The 18,350-nt window shown below is 42.2% G+C and overlaps 1 protein-coding gene and 1 long non-coding RNA gene across 6 annotated transcripts in view; both read left to right on the plus strand.

Moving 5' to 3' along the window:
- The first annotated feature begins 413 nt into the window (after nt 1-413).
- Nucleotides 414-18,350, plus strand: part of STIM2 (stromal interaction molecule 2) — a 66,022-nt gene continuing 48,085 nt past the window's right edge. For 2 of the 5 annotated variants that reach the window (XM_066995735.1, XM_066995739.1), the window contains exon 1: nt 415-762. In XM_066995735.1, the coding sequence (XP_066851836.1) occupies nt 552-762 (211 nt within the window). In that variant the 5' untranslated portion in view covers nt 415-551. Of the gene's footprint in view, nt 763-932; nt 1,667-18,350 lie in introns of those variants that run through there. The other 3 variants (XM_066995738.1, XM_066995736.1, XM_066995737.1) reach the window with 3 other exon arrangements.
- On the plus strand, nt 1,673-14,437 carry LOC136790652 (uncharacterized). Its single transcript, XR_010830995.1, has 2 exons — nt 1,673-3,318; nt 4,072-14,437. It is a non-coding gene; the product is annotated as an uncharacterized lncRNA (long non-coding RNA).

Genomic DNA, 18,350 nt, shown 5'->3' on the forward strand with positions numbered 1-18,350 from the left:
CTTCACGAGGGCTTGGCGTTCCTGATTTAAGTTGCTCGGGACCAGACTCCAAACCCCTTTCTGTGGCTGCCCTGAGGAGGCTGTGCGTGCCGTGCTAGGTTTTCTCTCACACCTTCGTGTCTCTTGGAGAACCCTCCTCAGGCGGCCGCTCTTCGGGCAGCGCCGGTGTGGTTAGGGCAACTTTCCGGGACTCAATTTTTTCTTTTTTCCTGCGGTTAACCGAACTGTTTCAAAACACCGCGCCCCGCCTCGCTTCACCTCAGCAGCCCACCCCGACGTGAGGCACTCGGGGCAGCGACCCCGGGGCTCCCCTCAGCCCCCCCCCCCCCGCCATGTCGCCCCCGCTCGGCGCCAGCCCGCCCTGGCACCGCCCCCCCGGGTGACGTCACGGCGCGGTGACGTGTCGCCCGGGCGGCTCGGCGGCGGTGGCGGCGGCCGCCGGAAGCGGCGCGGGGCCGGCGGCTGCAGCGCGGTGCGGCGGAGCGGCTCCGGAGCCACTCCGGCTCGACTCCGGCTCCTTCCCTCTTCCCTCGCCGCGGCCGGCCGTCACGATGAGCGGGCTCCGAGCGCTGCGCGGCGCGGCGGGGACGCCGCTGCCGACCTGCCTGCTCCTGCTGGGGCTGCTCCTGCCGGGGCTGCTCCTGGCCGCTGCGGGCGGCGAGCAGGAGGCGGCGGCGGGCGGGCGGCGGGGGTCGCGGGCGGGCGGTTCTGCCTCCTCCTCCTCCTCCTCCTCTGCGGCGGACACCGCGGCGGTTGTGGCAGGTAACGGGGGCAGCGCGTCCCGGGGCCGGGGGGGGCACAGCCGCCAGTCTGCGCTCCGTTACCGGGCGTCCCTTCCCTTCCCTTCCCTTCCCTTCCCTTCCCTTCCCTTCCCTTCCCTTCCCTTCCCTTCCCTTCCCTTCCCTTCCCCTGCCCTCGGGTTGCGGCAGGCTCCGGTGGCCCCGAGCCGCCCGCCCGCCGTCCGGAGCCGCCCCGTAACGGAGCTCGCGGTCCGCAGGCTCGGGGAGAGGGGGCTGGGGAGCCGCCGGAGGGGGCTGCGAGTTGGCCGGGTCCCTTAGCGCGTGTTTTGGGGAGCCCCGCGGCTGGAGCCGGGAGGGGGAGCGGCAAACCCCACAGCCCCTGCGAAGCAAAGCAGGCTGCGTTTCCTGCCGGGGCAAAACCCGGTGCTGCCTTAGCCAGCGCCCTGAGCCGAAATTGCTGCTTTTCACTAGATGTTCCCTTAGCCTCAGTGTGAGGTTCTGAGATCGCCGTTGCCTGATTTTTGTTTGGCTCGCCGCAGAAACTGAGGAAGTTGGAACATCCGCAGTCTGAAGCAGGAGTCGCACCTCCCAAGGGTGTTGGGGAAATGCCGTGTTAGATCAGCTTTTTTTTTTTTTTTCCAGAGCATAATTAATCTGGTTGTAGGTGGCATTAAGTGGTTCTCGCTATGTGTAGCGCTGATGCTGTCTGCGTTTCACGCTCAGTCACTCTTGAAATGTCAATTTGTAGGGAGAAGTATTTAAAAAATATTTTTGGACTGTAAAACCACTGCGATGCTTGTCAGCTGCTGTGGTGCCTCCCTCCCCCACCCCCGTGCACTGGATCTGGTGAGAAAATCCATTTGAGAAATCTAACACATCACAAGTGGATTTACTATGTTACATGTGTGAGCGTGGTCTGGAGAAAGGTATGTTTAAGAGCCATCACAGAATCAGTTTTAACCTTTTAGAGGTTTTTAACACGGTTCTGCGTTCATCCACTTGCTGGATTTGGTGTTGATAGTGTGAATTGGCTGCCTGTCTGGTAGCTAACCCAAACAGTTCTAAGTTACTCTTTGCAAAGTCGGAAGGAAGAAGCCTTGAAAGCTGGGGGAGAACCAGATGACTGTGCAGGGAGTGATTGTAGTTATATTATCTCTCATTCTTTCCTCCGAAGATTAAAATCTGCAGATGTGACAGCAAGTTAGGAGGGACTGCAAGCGCTCTGCTGGGTGAAAATAGAACGAAAACCAAATTCCATAGGCTTGAGAGGTAAAATCCAGAAGATGAGTCTGTTAAGTATACAATGCTGTGCCCAGAAGACTCTCAGATGCTCAAATACAATGTAGGTGTATAGTCAGCACAGCTGTAGGAAATAATCCAGGGGTGATGGTTGCAAATTGGTCTGAACAAGCATCATAATGCAGCTGGCAAAAGCGGATGCTGTCCTGGGATGTGTTGATCTGGCTTAAATTACAGAAAGCTCTTAATTTATTGTTCTTCATTGCTCTTTTGTGCATCGTCTCGAGTATTAAACAAGCCAAAAAAGTCAGAAAAGTAGCAATGTGGATGGAGAGGCTTAGCATCTGACTAATGTATTACTTTATTTGGGGGGATGGAAAAGGCTGTGGGAGGGGTGTGTCACTATCTAAGAAATCAGTTCACGAGAGGATATTGATTTAATTTTTTTTTCCATCTGCTGTGGTTAAGAGGTGGGTTAAGAGGAAGTGAATTGTACGGGGGAAGATTGAGGTTAAATATCAACTGGAAAGTTTTTACCAATAACATTCAAATTACAGAAATGGTTCAACAAATCCCATCATTAAAGGGTTTTTAATGGGTTAGAGAAGCAGCTGGCAAAGGTAATCTAGAGAGATACTGACATGACAGAAAAGTGACGTGCAACTAATTTTACGACTTTATGATTTTATAAACAGCCATATTTTATCAGATATTCAGGGACTTAATCGTTACTATTGTCTACTTGCGTGAGTGCGCCTTTTAATCGTAACTTGTAAATGATAACTCTACATATGTTACATCTGAAGATGTTTAGTCACAGTTATAAAAATCAGATCAATGAAACTGTTTCCACGGATTGGAATAGGAATACTGCGAGGTTATTTTCTCTTCATTCTGACCCTGCTTGTTTAGTGGAAATTTTTTGGTGGAAAGTTTTAAGGAATCATCTATCCAGACCTTGAAGATAAGTCTGGGTTATCATATTCTGTTTATTCTGTTATTATCTGCTTCACAGTTCTGGAGGATTGTGGTTTTTTATGTCTAAATTTAATCAATGATCAGAAAATCTGGCCGTCTTTCAGGCGAGACAGAGAACCTGGAACTGTATCTGGCTAATAAAATTCTCTCAAATAGTAGCTTATAATATTTAGCTAGGCCATTCTTAACTGTAGCTCTACATTGTATTTACTGCAGAAACAGTGGATGCCACCATGTAACCGTTTTCTCAAAGTGAAAGATGTGTCTTATTCACTGAGCTTCCATTTTGGAACTGCCCCATCATGTTGTGTCAGTGCTCTGTGATCCTCAAATTTCTGTCGCTGGCACTAGAGAAGTGAAGGTTTGTGTAAAACACTGTTTTTTTCTGGAACTTCATAACGAATTGAAGCCATTTTAATGCGGGTGGCTGTCGAAGGGTGGCTTTTCTCTTTGGAAGCTGACCCCAGCTGGCCGTGCTAGCAGGATCAGTGCGAGAGAGCAAGCAGGAGGACATCCTGGTACTGGGAGGGAGGGAGTTTCCTGCTCTTTCTGCTTTGTGCTTTTTTTTGTCCCCAGTGCTGTGATGAGCACTGCTGCGTTAGCTTGCAGGAATGTGAGAGGGGCAACAAAAAGTGATGGTTTTCTTATCAGACTCTTTCCTGGCATGCTCTGAGCACCAGCAGCAGTGCAAGGAAGAGGGAGGATGGGGCTGCATGGGTGGGGTCAGCGGTTGGTGATGGCAGTGAGTGAATAAATGAGCCTCCCTGCCCATGTAATTGCATCTGAAGGTGACTGAAACTGCTCTGGTGACCTTTTTTAGCTAGAATAATCTGTTAGGAAGTTGGCGTGGTCACGTGTGAGACTTTACGCTTTCTATCACTCCACCGTGTGTGTAGTGATTTTAATCGTGCAGCAAAACAATCTTTGATTACGTGTGCATGCACTGGTCTTGTACGACTGAGCTCCATGACTGGTCACTTCCCTAGCAGACTGCTTTTTAAGGCCAGTAGATTTTTCTAGTGACAAAAATTGAGTACCTCAAGCTTGTTTTGTTCTGTTACTTCTATTTGTATGCCTGTAGCTAAGCTCTTTGTGATCTGCTTCTATCATTTAGGTTGAGAGGACAGAAATATGGGTCCTTTCCCCACTAAATGATGCCGACCTGAAGCTGTTGGTCGCTTCCCGGCTGCGTTTCAGCGTAGTTACATGAAGTTCTTTGACTCAGTATCATCCCTCCATCAGCAGGTTTTCGCATTGCTCTTTCAGCTGTAAGCATTCTGAAGCAATCTCTGCTTTTCTGGGGACCTCCTACTAGGCTCTGGCTAGCTACTCCTACGCAACTTGGGCATGACTCATTTTCTTCTAACTAACAACCTATCCTAAGTAGGTTGAGCTGCCATGCATCTGTCAAAAGAGAACTGGACCCAATGGCAGAGGCAGCGGATCACGTTAAGATTTCTCATGATGATACTATCGCTACGGAAAACACCTAAAAATGCAGTTTCCTTTTTAAAAAAGTTTGTATGAAGTAAACCAATTTGATATCCTTTTAATTGTTTTTTTTTTTTTAGCATGTGTGCTGCACTTTTTATGTCCTTTTGTATTTAATATGGTCTCAATCAGCACCAGGGGAGAAGAACATATTGTCAAGAGCTGTGATGCTGTGGGAAAGCTAGGAAGATTACAGGTTTAATCTTTTTGTAGCTTTTAATGCACTGTCTAAAACTTCTCAGAAGTCAAGTGTGGTATTTTACATAAGAGTTGAGTCTGAAACTTGCTGCAGAAACCCTGATGCACAAGCCTTCAGTGGGATTAGTCTGCATCATATCTGTGAAACGCTTTTTAAAATACAGGAACTTGAGATGTTTATCTTGACCGCACATGGTATGTGTTAGGAGTAAATAATCATTACGAGTGTTGTCCTAAAATAAGCACCTGTGCGTTTTCCAAACAAAGGTGAGTTTCGAGCTGTTACATAAGTTGGTGTTATTCTGCCTTGGTGGATGCTCCCAAGTCTCCCGTGTTGCTATGGAAACTATCTTTGCATCTCTGCAAGGGGGAGGGTGCATAAAACAAAATGCATATTTATAATTGAGAACCAGCAAAAATGGAATGGGATGATTGCCTGGGTACTCTACAACTTGCGTCTGTTTACTTGATTTCTGCCAGCACTTCAGACTTAACTGAAGGATGTTTGTTCCTGTTTCTTTAATGCTTTTTTCCTCCCGTTGGACCTTGCTCCTTTGCCTTCCAATCACAAAAGCAGGCACCTTTCAGAGGCCTGTTAGAGGGATCCTTAATTCTGTATAATGAGAAGTAGTCCAGAATTTTAACTAAAATTCATCGTGGAAATTGCGTATAAGGTGCTTGCCAGGACAGTTACAAACTTGGGTTAACGCTAACATTAACAGAAGCGTTGACTCAGCAGAATCTGAATTAACAGGTAGGAACCACCGCCTTTTTTAAAAAAAAATAATAAAAATCTCATCCTTGCCGTCTCTAGCAACGATTTTTAGGTACCTCATGAGGAAACATCCTCTGTATGCAGACGGTGTTACACTCCTGCAGGTGAATCGTGCTTCTCCGGGGATCCCTGGGTGCAGGGGTGGAAGGCAGTGTCACTGGCTGTTGCGGCTTGTACTGCAAACCACAGGCAGCACCACAGAAACTTGGGTAAACTGGAACAGTTGTCGAGGCTACCGGGACTGTGTGAAGCTTTAACTTCTGCTGTAGCTTAGAGTTTATAGGAATGCAAAGACAGCTTTGACCCTTTTCCTCTAGGCCGTGCTTTCTGTTCCCTACTTCTGCATCATGAAGCAACTCACAACTGATGGGGGCCCAGCCCTATGGTACTGTGTCCAGTTACAATTTTAATACATGATTTTTTTGTGTACTTTGTTTCTGTGGTTAAGTCTTCAGTTGTAAGAAGCTGACATGTGCTCAGGTTCCAAAACTGAGATCAGCAAAAACCATCAGTTTGTCTGAAATGATTTAAAGCTGTGTTTAAAAGCAAACAGCCTTTGGTAGAGTATAAATTCAAGCAAGTTTTTTGTTGAATAAAAATTTGGTGAAAACATTTTGGGTTTCTAAACTCTGGGTACTTTCTCCTTAAAATTGGGAACTTTGCATACAAGGTGTGGTATGAATGTTCTTTCTTGCTTTGTGGTTTAGAATAAAGGAAGGGGTTAGTCTTATGTAAATTATTCAGCACATGTAATAACGCTACACAGAAAAAGGAATAGGTTTTCTTCAGTTCCATCAGGTCACTGTGTGAACTGAATTACTTAAAATTTGGAATTTTTCGCAAGTTCGGGGAATTTTCCCAATAACATTATTTTGTTCTTGATATCAAATAACTCCACTAGATGACCTTTGAGGTTTGTCATCAGTAACTCCTGACCACTTCATCTTTTTTCCAGCATGTGTGGTACTTCATGAATGAGGGAATGGCTCAGCAAGCGTGTCTTATATTTACGCTACCATCTCTGTTTACATGTAGAAGTGTTTGGTGAGTTTTGCTGGGAAGTTATCAGTGTAACTTTTGTCAGTGTGCTGACACTTTGTTCCAACCATAGCATTTTATTTGAAACTCATTCTTCCCACGTGTACCCTCGCTAACTTCAGTAAGCAGGTGAATTTGCAGGTTGTGTGCCCAACCTAAAGCAGATTAAGATAATTTTATGTTGCTTCTCTATAGTTATAGCCTGAAATGACCAACTTGGTTTGCTTTTGCCTGAATTTGCAATGCTGCCTCGTATTTGAAGAACAGCAAGCAAGAAATATTATACTGTTAACAAACAGAACCACCCAAACTTTGTGGTCTTTGAGATGATTTTGAAACAAATACTGAAGTTAATCATTCTTAGTAGGAGACTTCCTTCTAGTGTGGTTTTAATTCTAGATTGCTATATATAGAAGGCTGCGAGATAACTTCTTACTGTAGCGTTGTGTGCCTGTATGAAAAATACTGTTGGCTAAGTTAGTTTTTGTTGCCTGGACTCAAATGATTTTGAAGTGAAAATGAAGCAGTTCGCTTTTTCAGCGCTAAGTATGGTGTACTCTTTTGTTAAATATGAAAATTAGACTATAATATCATGTAGCTCTGATACTTACATAAAGATGTGACGTGAAGGAAAAAATATCTTTATATCCTCGTCTACTTGTATTTTTTTAGGTGCGATCGAAATGCATCAAGGCAGCTCTGTCTTCCCCCATGTATGTATGTTTGACTTACGAGGGGGGAGACTTAACTGTTGTCAGTGCTTTTTGGGAACATCTGTCTCACTTTCCTTTCTCCTGTCTGGTTTGTGTTCCCTGAAGACATCTCCTGAAACACTGCTGGCATAGCCACAAAGGGCATTGTGGTTAAACTTCTAACAACTGAATAATATGTCAGTTTGTAGATGAGAGACAAAGGCATTATTTTGCTGTAGGAACCTGTGTCCTGTATTCTCTGGGACTACATTCTAACACTGCATTTTAAATGAATGTTTTCGTTTTGGTCTTACGAAACTGCAGTGCCTGTAATTGGCCTTCCTTTGGTTGCATTGCAGGCAAATGACAGAGTCACGCTGCAGTCTTTGAAGGATGTGGCTTTGTTATCAATTTAAACTGACCTCAGTGCAGGCTCTTGCTGCAGAAGAGGATATTCCCTTGTGCCTGTTGCGTTCTCTTCCTCCCTGCCTGTTCTGTCTGTCCGAACTTCTTCCTTAATATTGTTGTGGCTGAGGTAGTCCGGGGGAATGCAGTGAGCTGGAAGTTGTCACTCGTGTTTTAGCAGGGTCAGGTCCTCGCTTCATTTCACTGCACTGCTGCACAAGAGCATCTGTGAGAAGACAACAGTGCTGGAGGGAAGGTAGTGTTGGCCGTTTCAGTAGAAGCCCATGCATGCCAAGTAGAAATTTTTGTCTTCAAATGAAAACTTCCAGGAGCCAACTCAGTTTTTACCAGTTGATTGTAAGAGAGCTTATCTCAAAAGCCAAATCACTTGCTTGGCATAACTATTTAATCACATAAAGCAAACTAATGAAATATGATTTTTATTAATACGGGATAAGGAAGGCATCTTCTGATTGAGCTGTAAATGTTTATCAGCTTGAAAGGAAAAAAAAAAGAGCCAATCTGAACTCTAAATTCATCTGATTACTGCTTTTAATCTTTGTCATATAGGAATCTGAGTATAACTGGTTTGTTTCCTGTATTAAGTAAACATCTTTCCTAAGAAACTACATCTGTGGTGTTTCCTTTTTTGTCACAAAAGCACTCAGATACTTGTGTTATGCTGCCTCATGTCTGTGTGTTTATGGTATCCTGAGATCAGTAGTCAAGGCTCTAATTTCTCTCTGTGTTGAAGAGTGGTAAGATTTCCTTACTTCAACAAAATGGAGGCTCTATACACAACCTGGCCTGTTACGAGATCCACAGAAACTGCTATTTCCTTACAGATGAGTGATAAGCAATCACAGCTAATGTGTGACCTTAATGGGAAGAAAAGTTATGCATCTTCAAAGTACTGGATGATGACAAATGGAGCGTTATCCTAATTAGCTTAAGGGTGAGTGGAAGTTTGACGCATGGCGGGATGATGAAGGGGGCCCTGACATAAACTGCTGTTGACTGCACAGATATCTGAAGGTATTGCATGATACTGTGTGATAGGGTAATGAAATGGTAGCTGAGATTGTCTCAGTGCAGAAAACAAAATAACAAAAGCGAACAAAACGCTTGGGGAGGAAGGAATTGGATATTTTCATACTCTAAAGTAAAAGCTTGTATTGAATTTAACTGTATAACTGGGGCTTGGTTGACTGTTACCGTTTTGATTTTGGAAGTAATTGTGGATTGTCCTTTGGAAAAAGCCTGGCATTTCTTCAGGAATAAATATTACAAATTATGAAGAAAGGAGGATAGCATACGTACAGTTATCATTTGAAAAGGACATGAAAAACTAGAAAAGGTCTGGATAAAGCTGGCTGAACTTCTTGTATATATGCTTTTGTGTATGAAGAGGCATTAGGACCCCTTGCTTTTAAAAGACCTGCCCTGTGGCCATGGTTATTTGAAAGCTGAAGCCAATACACGTTAACAGCTGGGGTTTAGGCCTTCAGCCTGCGCTCTTCTTCATGCTGAGCGATTTCAGTTAAGTAAACTGACATTTTCTACTACAATAATTCACTGAAACTGGTTAAGTGAAGGTCATATGAGCCCCAGGCTGGGTCAGGGAAGGAAGGAGGGATGTGTGGCACTGTGGCAGCCAGGTGGGTTTTGAGTGGTAGGGATTAGTGGTGAGGATGTAGTAGACCTGTTTGAAAACATGAATATTTTAAAGGAGGCAACTATAGGAAGACTGGTAGGTTTTTTTTCATATGGGACCTAGGGGCATTGATTGAAAATCAGAAGGTTTAAAATAGGCATCCCACCTGCCCCGCACTTCCTTGGAGGGAGCAGACCTCTGTGAACAGCTGGAATTAAACTGGGAAACTCGTTGCAGTTGTGTTTGAAACAAGACAGTTTGGCAGATGCTGTTTTCCATTAGCTCTTCATTTTTGGTTTTGTGCAAATGTTTAAAGTGATTGCTACTGCAGAAAGAATAAGGTTAAAATGCTCGAAGGAGAATGTCATAGTGTTGTAGTAGGCTGCATCGTGATTTATACAGTAAGTTTTTTTGGGAGATGTTACTAAATGAAGGTTTTCAACTTGAGGGCTTGCAGAATACTTGCTGGCACCAACTTTGTAAATTGATTTTATTGAACTGTTTTCCTTCCATTGATTTGCATTGGTTTGCAGGCTCCTAAGTGGTATCTTAAAGCTGAAATTTCTTTCCTGACAGAAGTTAATAAAATTACAATGACTTTTTGTTTTTGATTTTTTTCTACCGTTCTTAGTTTTCTATGCCCAAAATGCTGTCAGCAGCAGATTAACATTCTTGCTGAAGCCAAGAACAAGACAACCATTGTCTCGTAACCCAAATTATTGCTTTAAATATTCTTTAAATATGACCCTGCCACTCTTACTTGCAGGGTGATGAGGGAAATTAACTTTTCAGAGCTTGTGGTTTCTTCTTTTTTTCCCCTCCAAAAAAAGGTTTCAAAGGCTTATCAGAATAAAAGTGACCATTTCACTGCTTCTTGTGCAGTTGAGAACATTTTAAGTGAAATTATCTGGTCTTGGCATGGGTTCTGGTCTGAAAACTGACTCTACAGAAACATTTCATGAATATGTCTAGTTCAGTTTGCCTCTTTCAGAATTGTTTACTGTGCACACTAAAAATGAAAATGGAAGTGAAACTCTCCTCTAGTAACTGGGACGCTTTGCAGATGGAAACTAACAAAAATCTGGTGTTTAAAGCAATGAAAGTTCAGCTTACTTTTCCACATCTGTGCTGTGCTCTCAGTATTCATAAGGAGAAGCTTAATTCTGGCCTGTTTATTAGGAGTGTGGTAAGAGACTTGCTAGAAGCAGGAAGGAGCATGTATTGCACCATCAGGACAGAGCTCTAATTGTTTTCCTTGGCAAGTGTTGTAGTCAGAATTTTGGAGAAGACAGTCTTCAATACGAAGTTCTTTGGCACTTTTTGCATACAGATGAGTTAGAAACATCAGCTCTGAACTGCTGTAGAAATCGGTGGCATACATATGTCCTGAGATCACCGTGGAGGCTGCCGTTTGCACGAGTGTTGGGAAATCTCAAAGAGCTCCTTATGTGAGGCCCGATAGTGAGCTGAAGATCGGAAGTTGAATATATAGGGCATTCTGTATCCTGTGGAACTAAAACAGAGCATTTCTCTAAAGTACTTACTGGATACGTAATGGAGAGGAATATTTCCTGGATATTTTCTTAATGTCAGTATGTGAAGTAAGTGTAAGTTAGAAATATGGTATAAGGTGAATTGCAACATTCATACAGGTGCCAAGTACCAACGCTAATAATGAAGTGTTCAAAGTATTGCAGTTTTAAGTGTTGGGCTGAAGTGAATACTGTACTTTCGTAATGCACATTGTCCAAGAGTTGTAAGTAGCCTGTTATATTTGCATGAATAACAAACCTTTGGCTCTGACATATTTGCTTGTTTTATGAAATAGCCTCACCTGATGATCTCAAGTTTCTCATTTACTTAGAAATATTTTGAAACTTGCTTCCTCTTTGTTTAAGAGAAGTTTGAGATAGGCCACATTACTTCAAAGGGCAAGTTCTCATTAGCTGGTTTGTTAAACAGGCAAAAACCCTTGATTTTACTGATTGTGCATTAGTCATTTTCTATTTACTAATTCAAATGGATATGAAGTGTAGTTGTAACGATGATGTCAACCTCAATTATTTTTTTTACTGACCTGAAAGATTTTAGATATCTTGAGTTATCTAGGTATAACCAATTTTTCTATGATCAGAGATTGTATGTAAGATGTCATCCAAAGGATGACGTTCGGGAATCCTCCAGCTTTTATCCGGTTGCCATTTCTGTCAGAGGATGTAGGCAAATAACGATTTGCATTTGTTGGAGCAGGCAGAAAGCTTTGCTGTCAGTCCCTGTGCTGTTCCCAGACGGGGCTGGAAGCGTGTGGGATGGTTCCTGGTGGCGTACGGGCCCCAGCAGCGGTGCGTCCCGCCCGGCTGTTCCAGCAGGAAGCCTGCCTCCATCCCCCTGGCTTCTCTGCCTGGCCGCTGGTCGTGCCAAGGTGGTTGGTGTCATACCCGACCTGGAGAATGCCCTCATGTTGAGAATGAGCTGCTGTTTCAGACCATGCAGATTTTAGCATATTGGTGAAGAAACATACTCGGGTACCAATTACTCTGCACTGTTTCCTGCTCAATTATTTTCATTTGTTTTTTTTTAAACATGGTTAAATTAGTAGGGCTCAGACATCTTTAAGTGCTTAGTAGGGCTCAGACATCTTTAAGTGCTTACCTGTGATGTTACTGATCAGAAACTTTAAGGATTGGATTCCTCTCGCAGTTCTTGAGGTGTTCGTGTCTTAGCTAGGAATCTGGGCTCCTTCTCTAACACCGTACAGAGAGCAAACATGCTACCCTGAGGTAGCCCCTGCTCGGACATGTGGATCACACCACTGACTCTATTCACTGTCAGTTATATTCATGTTGAATGTAAAGAGGACACTTCAGATGCAGGCAAAAAATGTGTGCTCCCAGCTCTATGTGAAAACTCTTCCAGGAGCAGTGCCTCAACCTGTTTAAGGAGCCTCCAACCTGTTGAAGGTGATATCTGACCTTAAACCATAATCTTATATCTAACATTAGACACCTTTTGAGTCATGCAAAAAAAAATTACCTGCCTTTAAGTTTTTGAATACTGCAGACTGAATAATTACTGCTTGGGTTAGATATTAATTTAATATTTACATTCATAGTGCAGCTTAAGTGTGCTAAAGTCTTGTTTCCTGTCATTTAGCTTCAAAATGCTGCAGGATTAGGTTTCAGCCAATCAGTAATACTAGCTAGGAAGCTATAATTAATGTCTTAGGGAAGGGGGGGGAGGTGTTAACTCCTTCTCATCTTTGATATCCTTGTTAGCCATAATTTATTACTTTGAGAAGGTTTGGGAGTTCTCGGTAGATGACTTGGTAGAGAAGATCTATCTATGCGTGAAGTCACTTCAGCTTTTGCGCTGCTTTACAAACTTGATTTGAATGGTTGGATTGCACTGCAAGGCCTATTTGCGTGTGCTCAGCTGGTTTTGGACCTACATGCCTGTGTTCATAAGGAATACCAGAAGACTACGCTGCCATCAGCTCATGTGGCTCTGAAAGTCTTTAACATAAATGTTTCAGATCTGCAGATAAGAGAGAAGCACAGCTATGAAAAAAGGGAAAGAACAATTCCACCTCTGCATTAATTGCATCTGGGAACTCGAAGTAACACTTTGTACTTCAGAGCAGAATGTTGTGCTAAATTGGAAATGGCGATATTCTCGCCCACAATTGTTCGGTCTCATGCAACTGTGATTGGTTTAGTCACAAGCAGAATATTGGTCTGCCTACTCTGTCTTTGCAAGCTACCACGGCACTGGAGTTGCTGTTCGTGGTTCATTAGTATTCATAGGAGCTGTGCCGTAGGAAGGATGAGAGTTGTGGGCAGTGTCTTTTAATGGCATAGATTAGTCTCTGAGAGATAGCAGAGAGCTGGAGAAAAACTGAAATCTTCAAGCGTGGCTGGGGACGATTATAGCTCATTTGGAGGCTACAGTTGTCTTGTATTTGAGTTCTTCAGAATATCTGTTACTGTGCTTTTCTTGGGCTAACGTTGGAACCTGCAGAGAACTTATAGCTGTTCTATTTGACTAGTGAAAATTGTAATAAATCAGCATTTATGCTGAAATTTTGTAAAGTACTTTGAGCACAGTTGGATTTGCTTCACATGTAATCAAGACATCCAGAAAACTGCAGGCTAACTCTTCAGATGCAATCTTCCAAATATATACTTACTAACAGCAGCAATTTGTCTAGTATACGGTGACTTCTGTCATGTAATTTTCAAATTATTTTTTCTTCCTCTGGCTTTGGGTGCCTGTCCACAATTACCCTCACTTCTGCTTATGCTTGTTACTTGCCTCAGTTGAGCGTCCAGTGGAATTTTTGAAGTATTGTGTTTAAAAGAAAAGCAAAAGCTGCACAGAAATCTACTTTTGTATTTTTTGGTGTTTATAAGCTGATTCAGTGAAGGGGTGAATGAAGTGAGAGTGAATATTTGAGGAATCTGGAGTTTGTATTCTAAATAAACATGATGCCAATCCATTTAGATTAGTTGAGGCCTTGTAACTGTCTGAATTTACTTAGACTTTTTGTAATTTCTGCTCAACTTATGACCACCTGTAAAATTTGTGCTTTTATTCTGTTCTATTATTGCATTTAGAGTTGATGGTTGACTCATCACCTAATGTGAGGAGTAGCTTTTATGTCTAACGTGAGGAATAGTTTTGCATTCAGTCTAACACAATATATGCAGAAGGATTTAGCATGTGATATAGCGATAACATCCCCTCTGAACTAGGACTCTACTTGTGTATAGTGATTCTAGTAAATAGCAAGTGAACTGTTCCATACGAAGTAAGGAAGTCAGCTTTCAGCAGAAGGTGACTCAAAATGAATTCTTCCATTCTGTCCATGCACCTGCTTGGCTTTAATGTTTAATATGCCAACCAGCTGTCACTATTGCCCAACCAGATTGTAGAAAGAGGGGATGAAATAAGAATATTGGAGGAAAATAAGAATAACGAGAGGTTCTCAGCATGGCCTTCTGAATGTTCATCAGAAGATTGATGATGGCAGAACATGGTTAGAGAGACTAAATAGAAGTTGCTAGTGAAATGTGGGCTGGGTGAGGGTAAAGCTACATCAGGGGAGGGGGGTGAGGATTGTGGATGCTGGAAAGGTGAAAACTCTGAATCTTTCTGAAGAAATACTGTGGTGTTAGTGGTGTTGGAACATACAAGTCATTAGGATAGCCGTGGTGACAGACTGCTTTTGTATAGCATTTAAAGGGTTGCATGCACAGCTCCCGGGAGCGAATGAGTTGGCGAGGCTGGGAAATGCTGCTTCAGTTTATTCCTTGCCTCTCATTTTCTTTGTGCCTTCATGTAAATATGTAGCGTTTTGTCCTAAGTGTTTAAGAAGGAAGCATAAAGCAAAGCAGAAATACTAAGCTAATAGTTTCATGACTGTGTGGTTCATATTTGTATAAGAAATATGGTGATTATGAAATTTTCTACTTTGAGGGTGCTTGGCATGGTATAGTGTTTATTCTTTGCTCGTGGCAGAATATTTTGCATATGTCTTGTGACTGAAAGTTGTTAGCTAATTCACTGATTAGGGTCGGGTTTAGTAATCAGTTTACTAAAAACCACCAACCCTGGCTTAGTGGAATTTGAGTCTGTGTACTCACCACTGATTGTTTGAAAATTAGTACTGCTGAAATTATCCTGCAAAAAACCCCAAGGTCGTTTTTTCACTTTTCCTGTGAATAATCTAGTCTTACTGATGGTACTTTTACACTGCTAAAGACTTGGATAACAAACAAGAAGGACTGTATGCATAGGTCACGTTCTTCATACTAACTTTTTAAAAGAATTAACGGAATTGAACTTTGAATGTGACTGTAGACTTTTACAGATCACTGAAGTGTTTTTTGAGTTAAGTGATCTCAGGCAATATTTTTCTTTCTTTTATAAAAGAGTAAAGTTACTTGCATTTCTGCAGGCCATCTATCACTCTCACCTGTTACCCAGAACCATTTTGCTAAAAATTTCACTCACTGATATAGGAGAAGATTCAATTCCTGTGGCATCGGCTTTTATTAAAACATTGGTGTCTGCTGCTTTAAGAGGAAAAAACATGTATATTCCTTATGGTTTAATATGGAAATACATGGGGTTGTTTAGAAATACTGGAATTGTAGTGTTTTTTTCACAGACCGCTCTTACAGGGAACAACTGACACTTACTCTTCCATAAATATTATCTTCAGGTATATCATCATGGGCTTTTTTTCTCCCCCTTGTTGATCCAGAAGTGGATTAAAAGGTTAAAACCTTGTTTAAGAACATAGTCATCTTACAAAATCAGGGAAGTAGCTTATCTGAAGTCTTGAATTAACTGTCTACCTGCGGCTTGAGAAGAGGATATGGAGAGAAGTCTTAGCATGTGGTTGCAGCACGTGGTCTTCAGGAAGACTCTTCCTAACAAAAAACATTCATGGGTTGCCTGATGTCCTAGTGAAGACTTGTTCCAGACTGCTTGTTTTTAATTATTTAAAAAAAAAAAAAATGGTTCCATCACATAGACCTTGCTTTGGAAGGAGTTCTTGGTGTCTTGAACATGATGTTTATCAGTAAACTCAGTGTAATAATTGAGCATCACATCATGTAAAGGCAAATTTTTTTTAAACTAGTAACTTTTCAAAATACTATCAATTGGTTAAAACATAAATAAATTCAATGTCTGGCTTATTTTCTCTGCTTTTTCTCACATTGCTTGTAAGCCCTTTGCATGTGAAAATCTCCCCCCTTATTTTCCTTTGGAATTAGGTTCAGTCTATTTTGAGATGAGCAGAACCAAGCAGCGTACCTGGGCAAGGGAGGTATAATTACCTCTGCATTGCTCTGTTTAGTAACTCCTAACAGCTGCTTATTAAGCAAATGACTTAATTGACTTAATACCTATTAGCGATCTTTCTGGTAAGAAATTTTCTGCTAAAACAAATTCCAGTGCGTATAATTACCTCAGGTGACTTACTGTGCAGATCAGCAATGGTCTGTTTTAAACTTCTGTGCCTTCCCCTCCACTTCTCCCTCTCTGCAGCTCTGGCTTGGATTCCTCCTGAAAGCATTGTAGGTGGGATTTGCTGTTGACGTACCTGATCAGCAGCAATATTCAGGAGGAAGAAGATTGTTATGCTTGGTATCGGTTCTGCAATTGAACTTGTAGCTACTCAGCGTTGATGAGGGGAAAGAGGAAGTCCTTAGCTTTGTTTTGGGCATAAACTGAGAAACCCTTCAAGTAGAAAAGATTGGTTCTATACCTGCTGTTCAGTATTTCTCTGCTATGTTTATAACCTGCCTCTGAACAGTTGTCATTTGTCTGGTTTTACAAGTCACACCATCTCTTCTGCTGAGTGCAACAACTTACAAAAAGGATTGGGTACCAGTTTATAGGCTGTTGAATTAAACTTCAGGTAAATTGCTAGATTTCCCCTAAGGAGCAAAGGCAGCATTTCCCAGACAGATCTGAATGTAGCTGTTTTCTCCTAGAATGTATTTATGCAGCGTTTATTGTATTGATAAGGGAAGACAAAAATAGAGGCACTCTGGTAGGCTGATTACAAGGAAGATATTAAGGGGAAGTGTAGCTTTTCCTTCTTTGGTAAATGTTTTATGTTAAAAAAGCAAACAATTGGAGAACATGCTGTCAGGGACCAATCGGCTCTGTGCAGCCAAGCACAACTGTGGATCCAAATTGAAACAAAGGAGAAAAAAATCTTAATTTCTACTAATAAATTGTTTTACCTACCAAATGATGAACACTAACATCTGTGTTTGGAATAACTCCTGCTAAGAAATGGCCTTTTTATTTACGTGCTGCATAACTTCATATTTTGTGTATATTTTTGCACAAGCCTTTGATAAAGTTGATTACATTCTAGTTAATTAGTTTCTACTATTCTGTATATGGTTAGGGCAACGTTGTTTCTTCTAGCGTCATACTTCTTCTCTAGATTCTGTTCCCTAGTAGAAGGGAAGATCTCCTTTTTTTTTTAAAAAAAAAAAAGCATATAAACTTTCGTCGTGCAAAAAGTGAAATTCTGTTGCTTTTTCGGGGAAACGAGCAAAGGGAAGCTGGGACACTTGCAGGCTTTTTTCCCACACTGTGGGCTAGCTCAGTGGAGGAAAACTCTAGGTGTGCTAAACGTAAATGTTGAGATTTTCTGGTGTCTGTCTTCTAACAATAGTCCTTCTAGCATCGTTATGCAGAAATACTAATATGGAATGGAAGAACGCAACCACTGTTCCCGGGTGAAAAAGAGGTGCACAATGGCCCAAGTTTTATTGTTTGAGGGAGTTCTTTGCTGAGACCTCTGAGTCTGAACCTTACCTGGGAATCTGCACAGCACCAGGCAGTCCTAACAGCCGACGCTCTGAGTTTGAAAGGCAGGGCTTTTTGGTTCACGCATGGAATTTCTTAAACAGATGAACTACTTTAGTACCACAGCAAGACATCTGAAGGTGTTTCTGCCCTGATGTTCTCTGCATATGGAATAAGGACGCTCCTGTATGAGCGTTGTTGTCATGCTTACGCTGACTTACGGTGATCTTCCCTTACAGTGGCTGGCAGTCATCTTTGTACCTCCGGAAGACTTGTCTTTTTTAGTTAATCCAGCCTGCCTGTAAATCACAGTTTCTTAAAGCTTAAGCCCTGAAGTGGCAGGGGAGAAGCGAATAGTTATGGATTTATGACCGTAAGATTTTTGACTGAAGCTTAGAGAAGACACGATTAAATTTAGCAGGTCACATTAAAATAAAAAGGCATGCAAGTAAATTTTATGAAGGGTTCTCACAATTGCTCTGTGGCCATCTTTGTTCTCCTTCACCTTAAATAAGCTAAACTCTTGAGATGAAAAGACACTGAAGAGGCTACAAATGAAGGAAGATGTTTAAAATTTAGCACTGTTGTGGTGTTAACAAAGACGTATAATACAGAAGTTTGTACCTCAAAGTCTGTATTTGCTTTTGGTGGCATTTGAGAAGATTCGTTTTCCCTTGCATGTAAATAACATCGCTATTCAAGTGCATCTTTAAGATAAGTGTATGCTTTGTGCAAGTTTACGGAAGGATGACATTCTGGATAGGGGTCTCATCTTTGCTATTTCCAGGCAGTGCTGTTACTCC

Source organism: Anser cygnoides, chromosome 4, assembly GCF_040182565.1.
Source record: "Anser cygnoides isolate HZ-2024a breed goose chromosome 4, Taihu_goose_T2T_genome, whole genome shotgun sequence".
NCBI classification, from domain to species: Eukaryota; Metazoa; Chordata; class Aves; order Anseriformes; family Anatidae; genus Anser; species Anser cygnoides.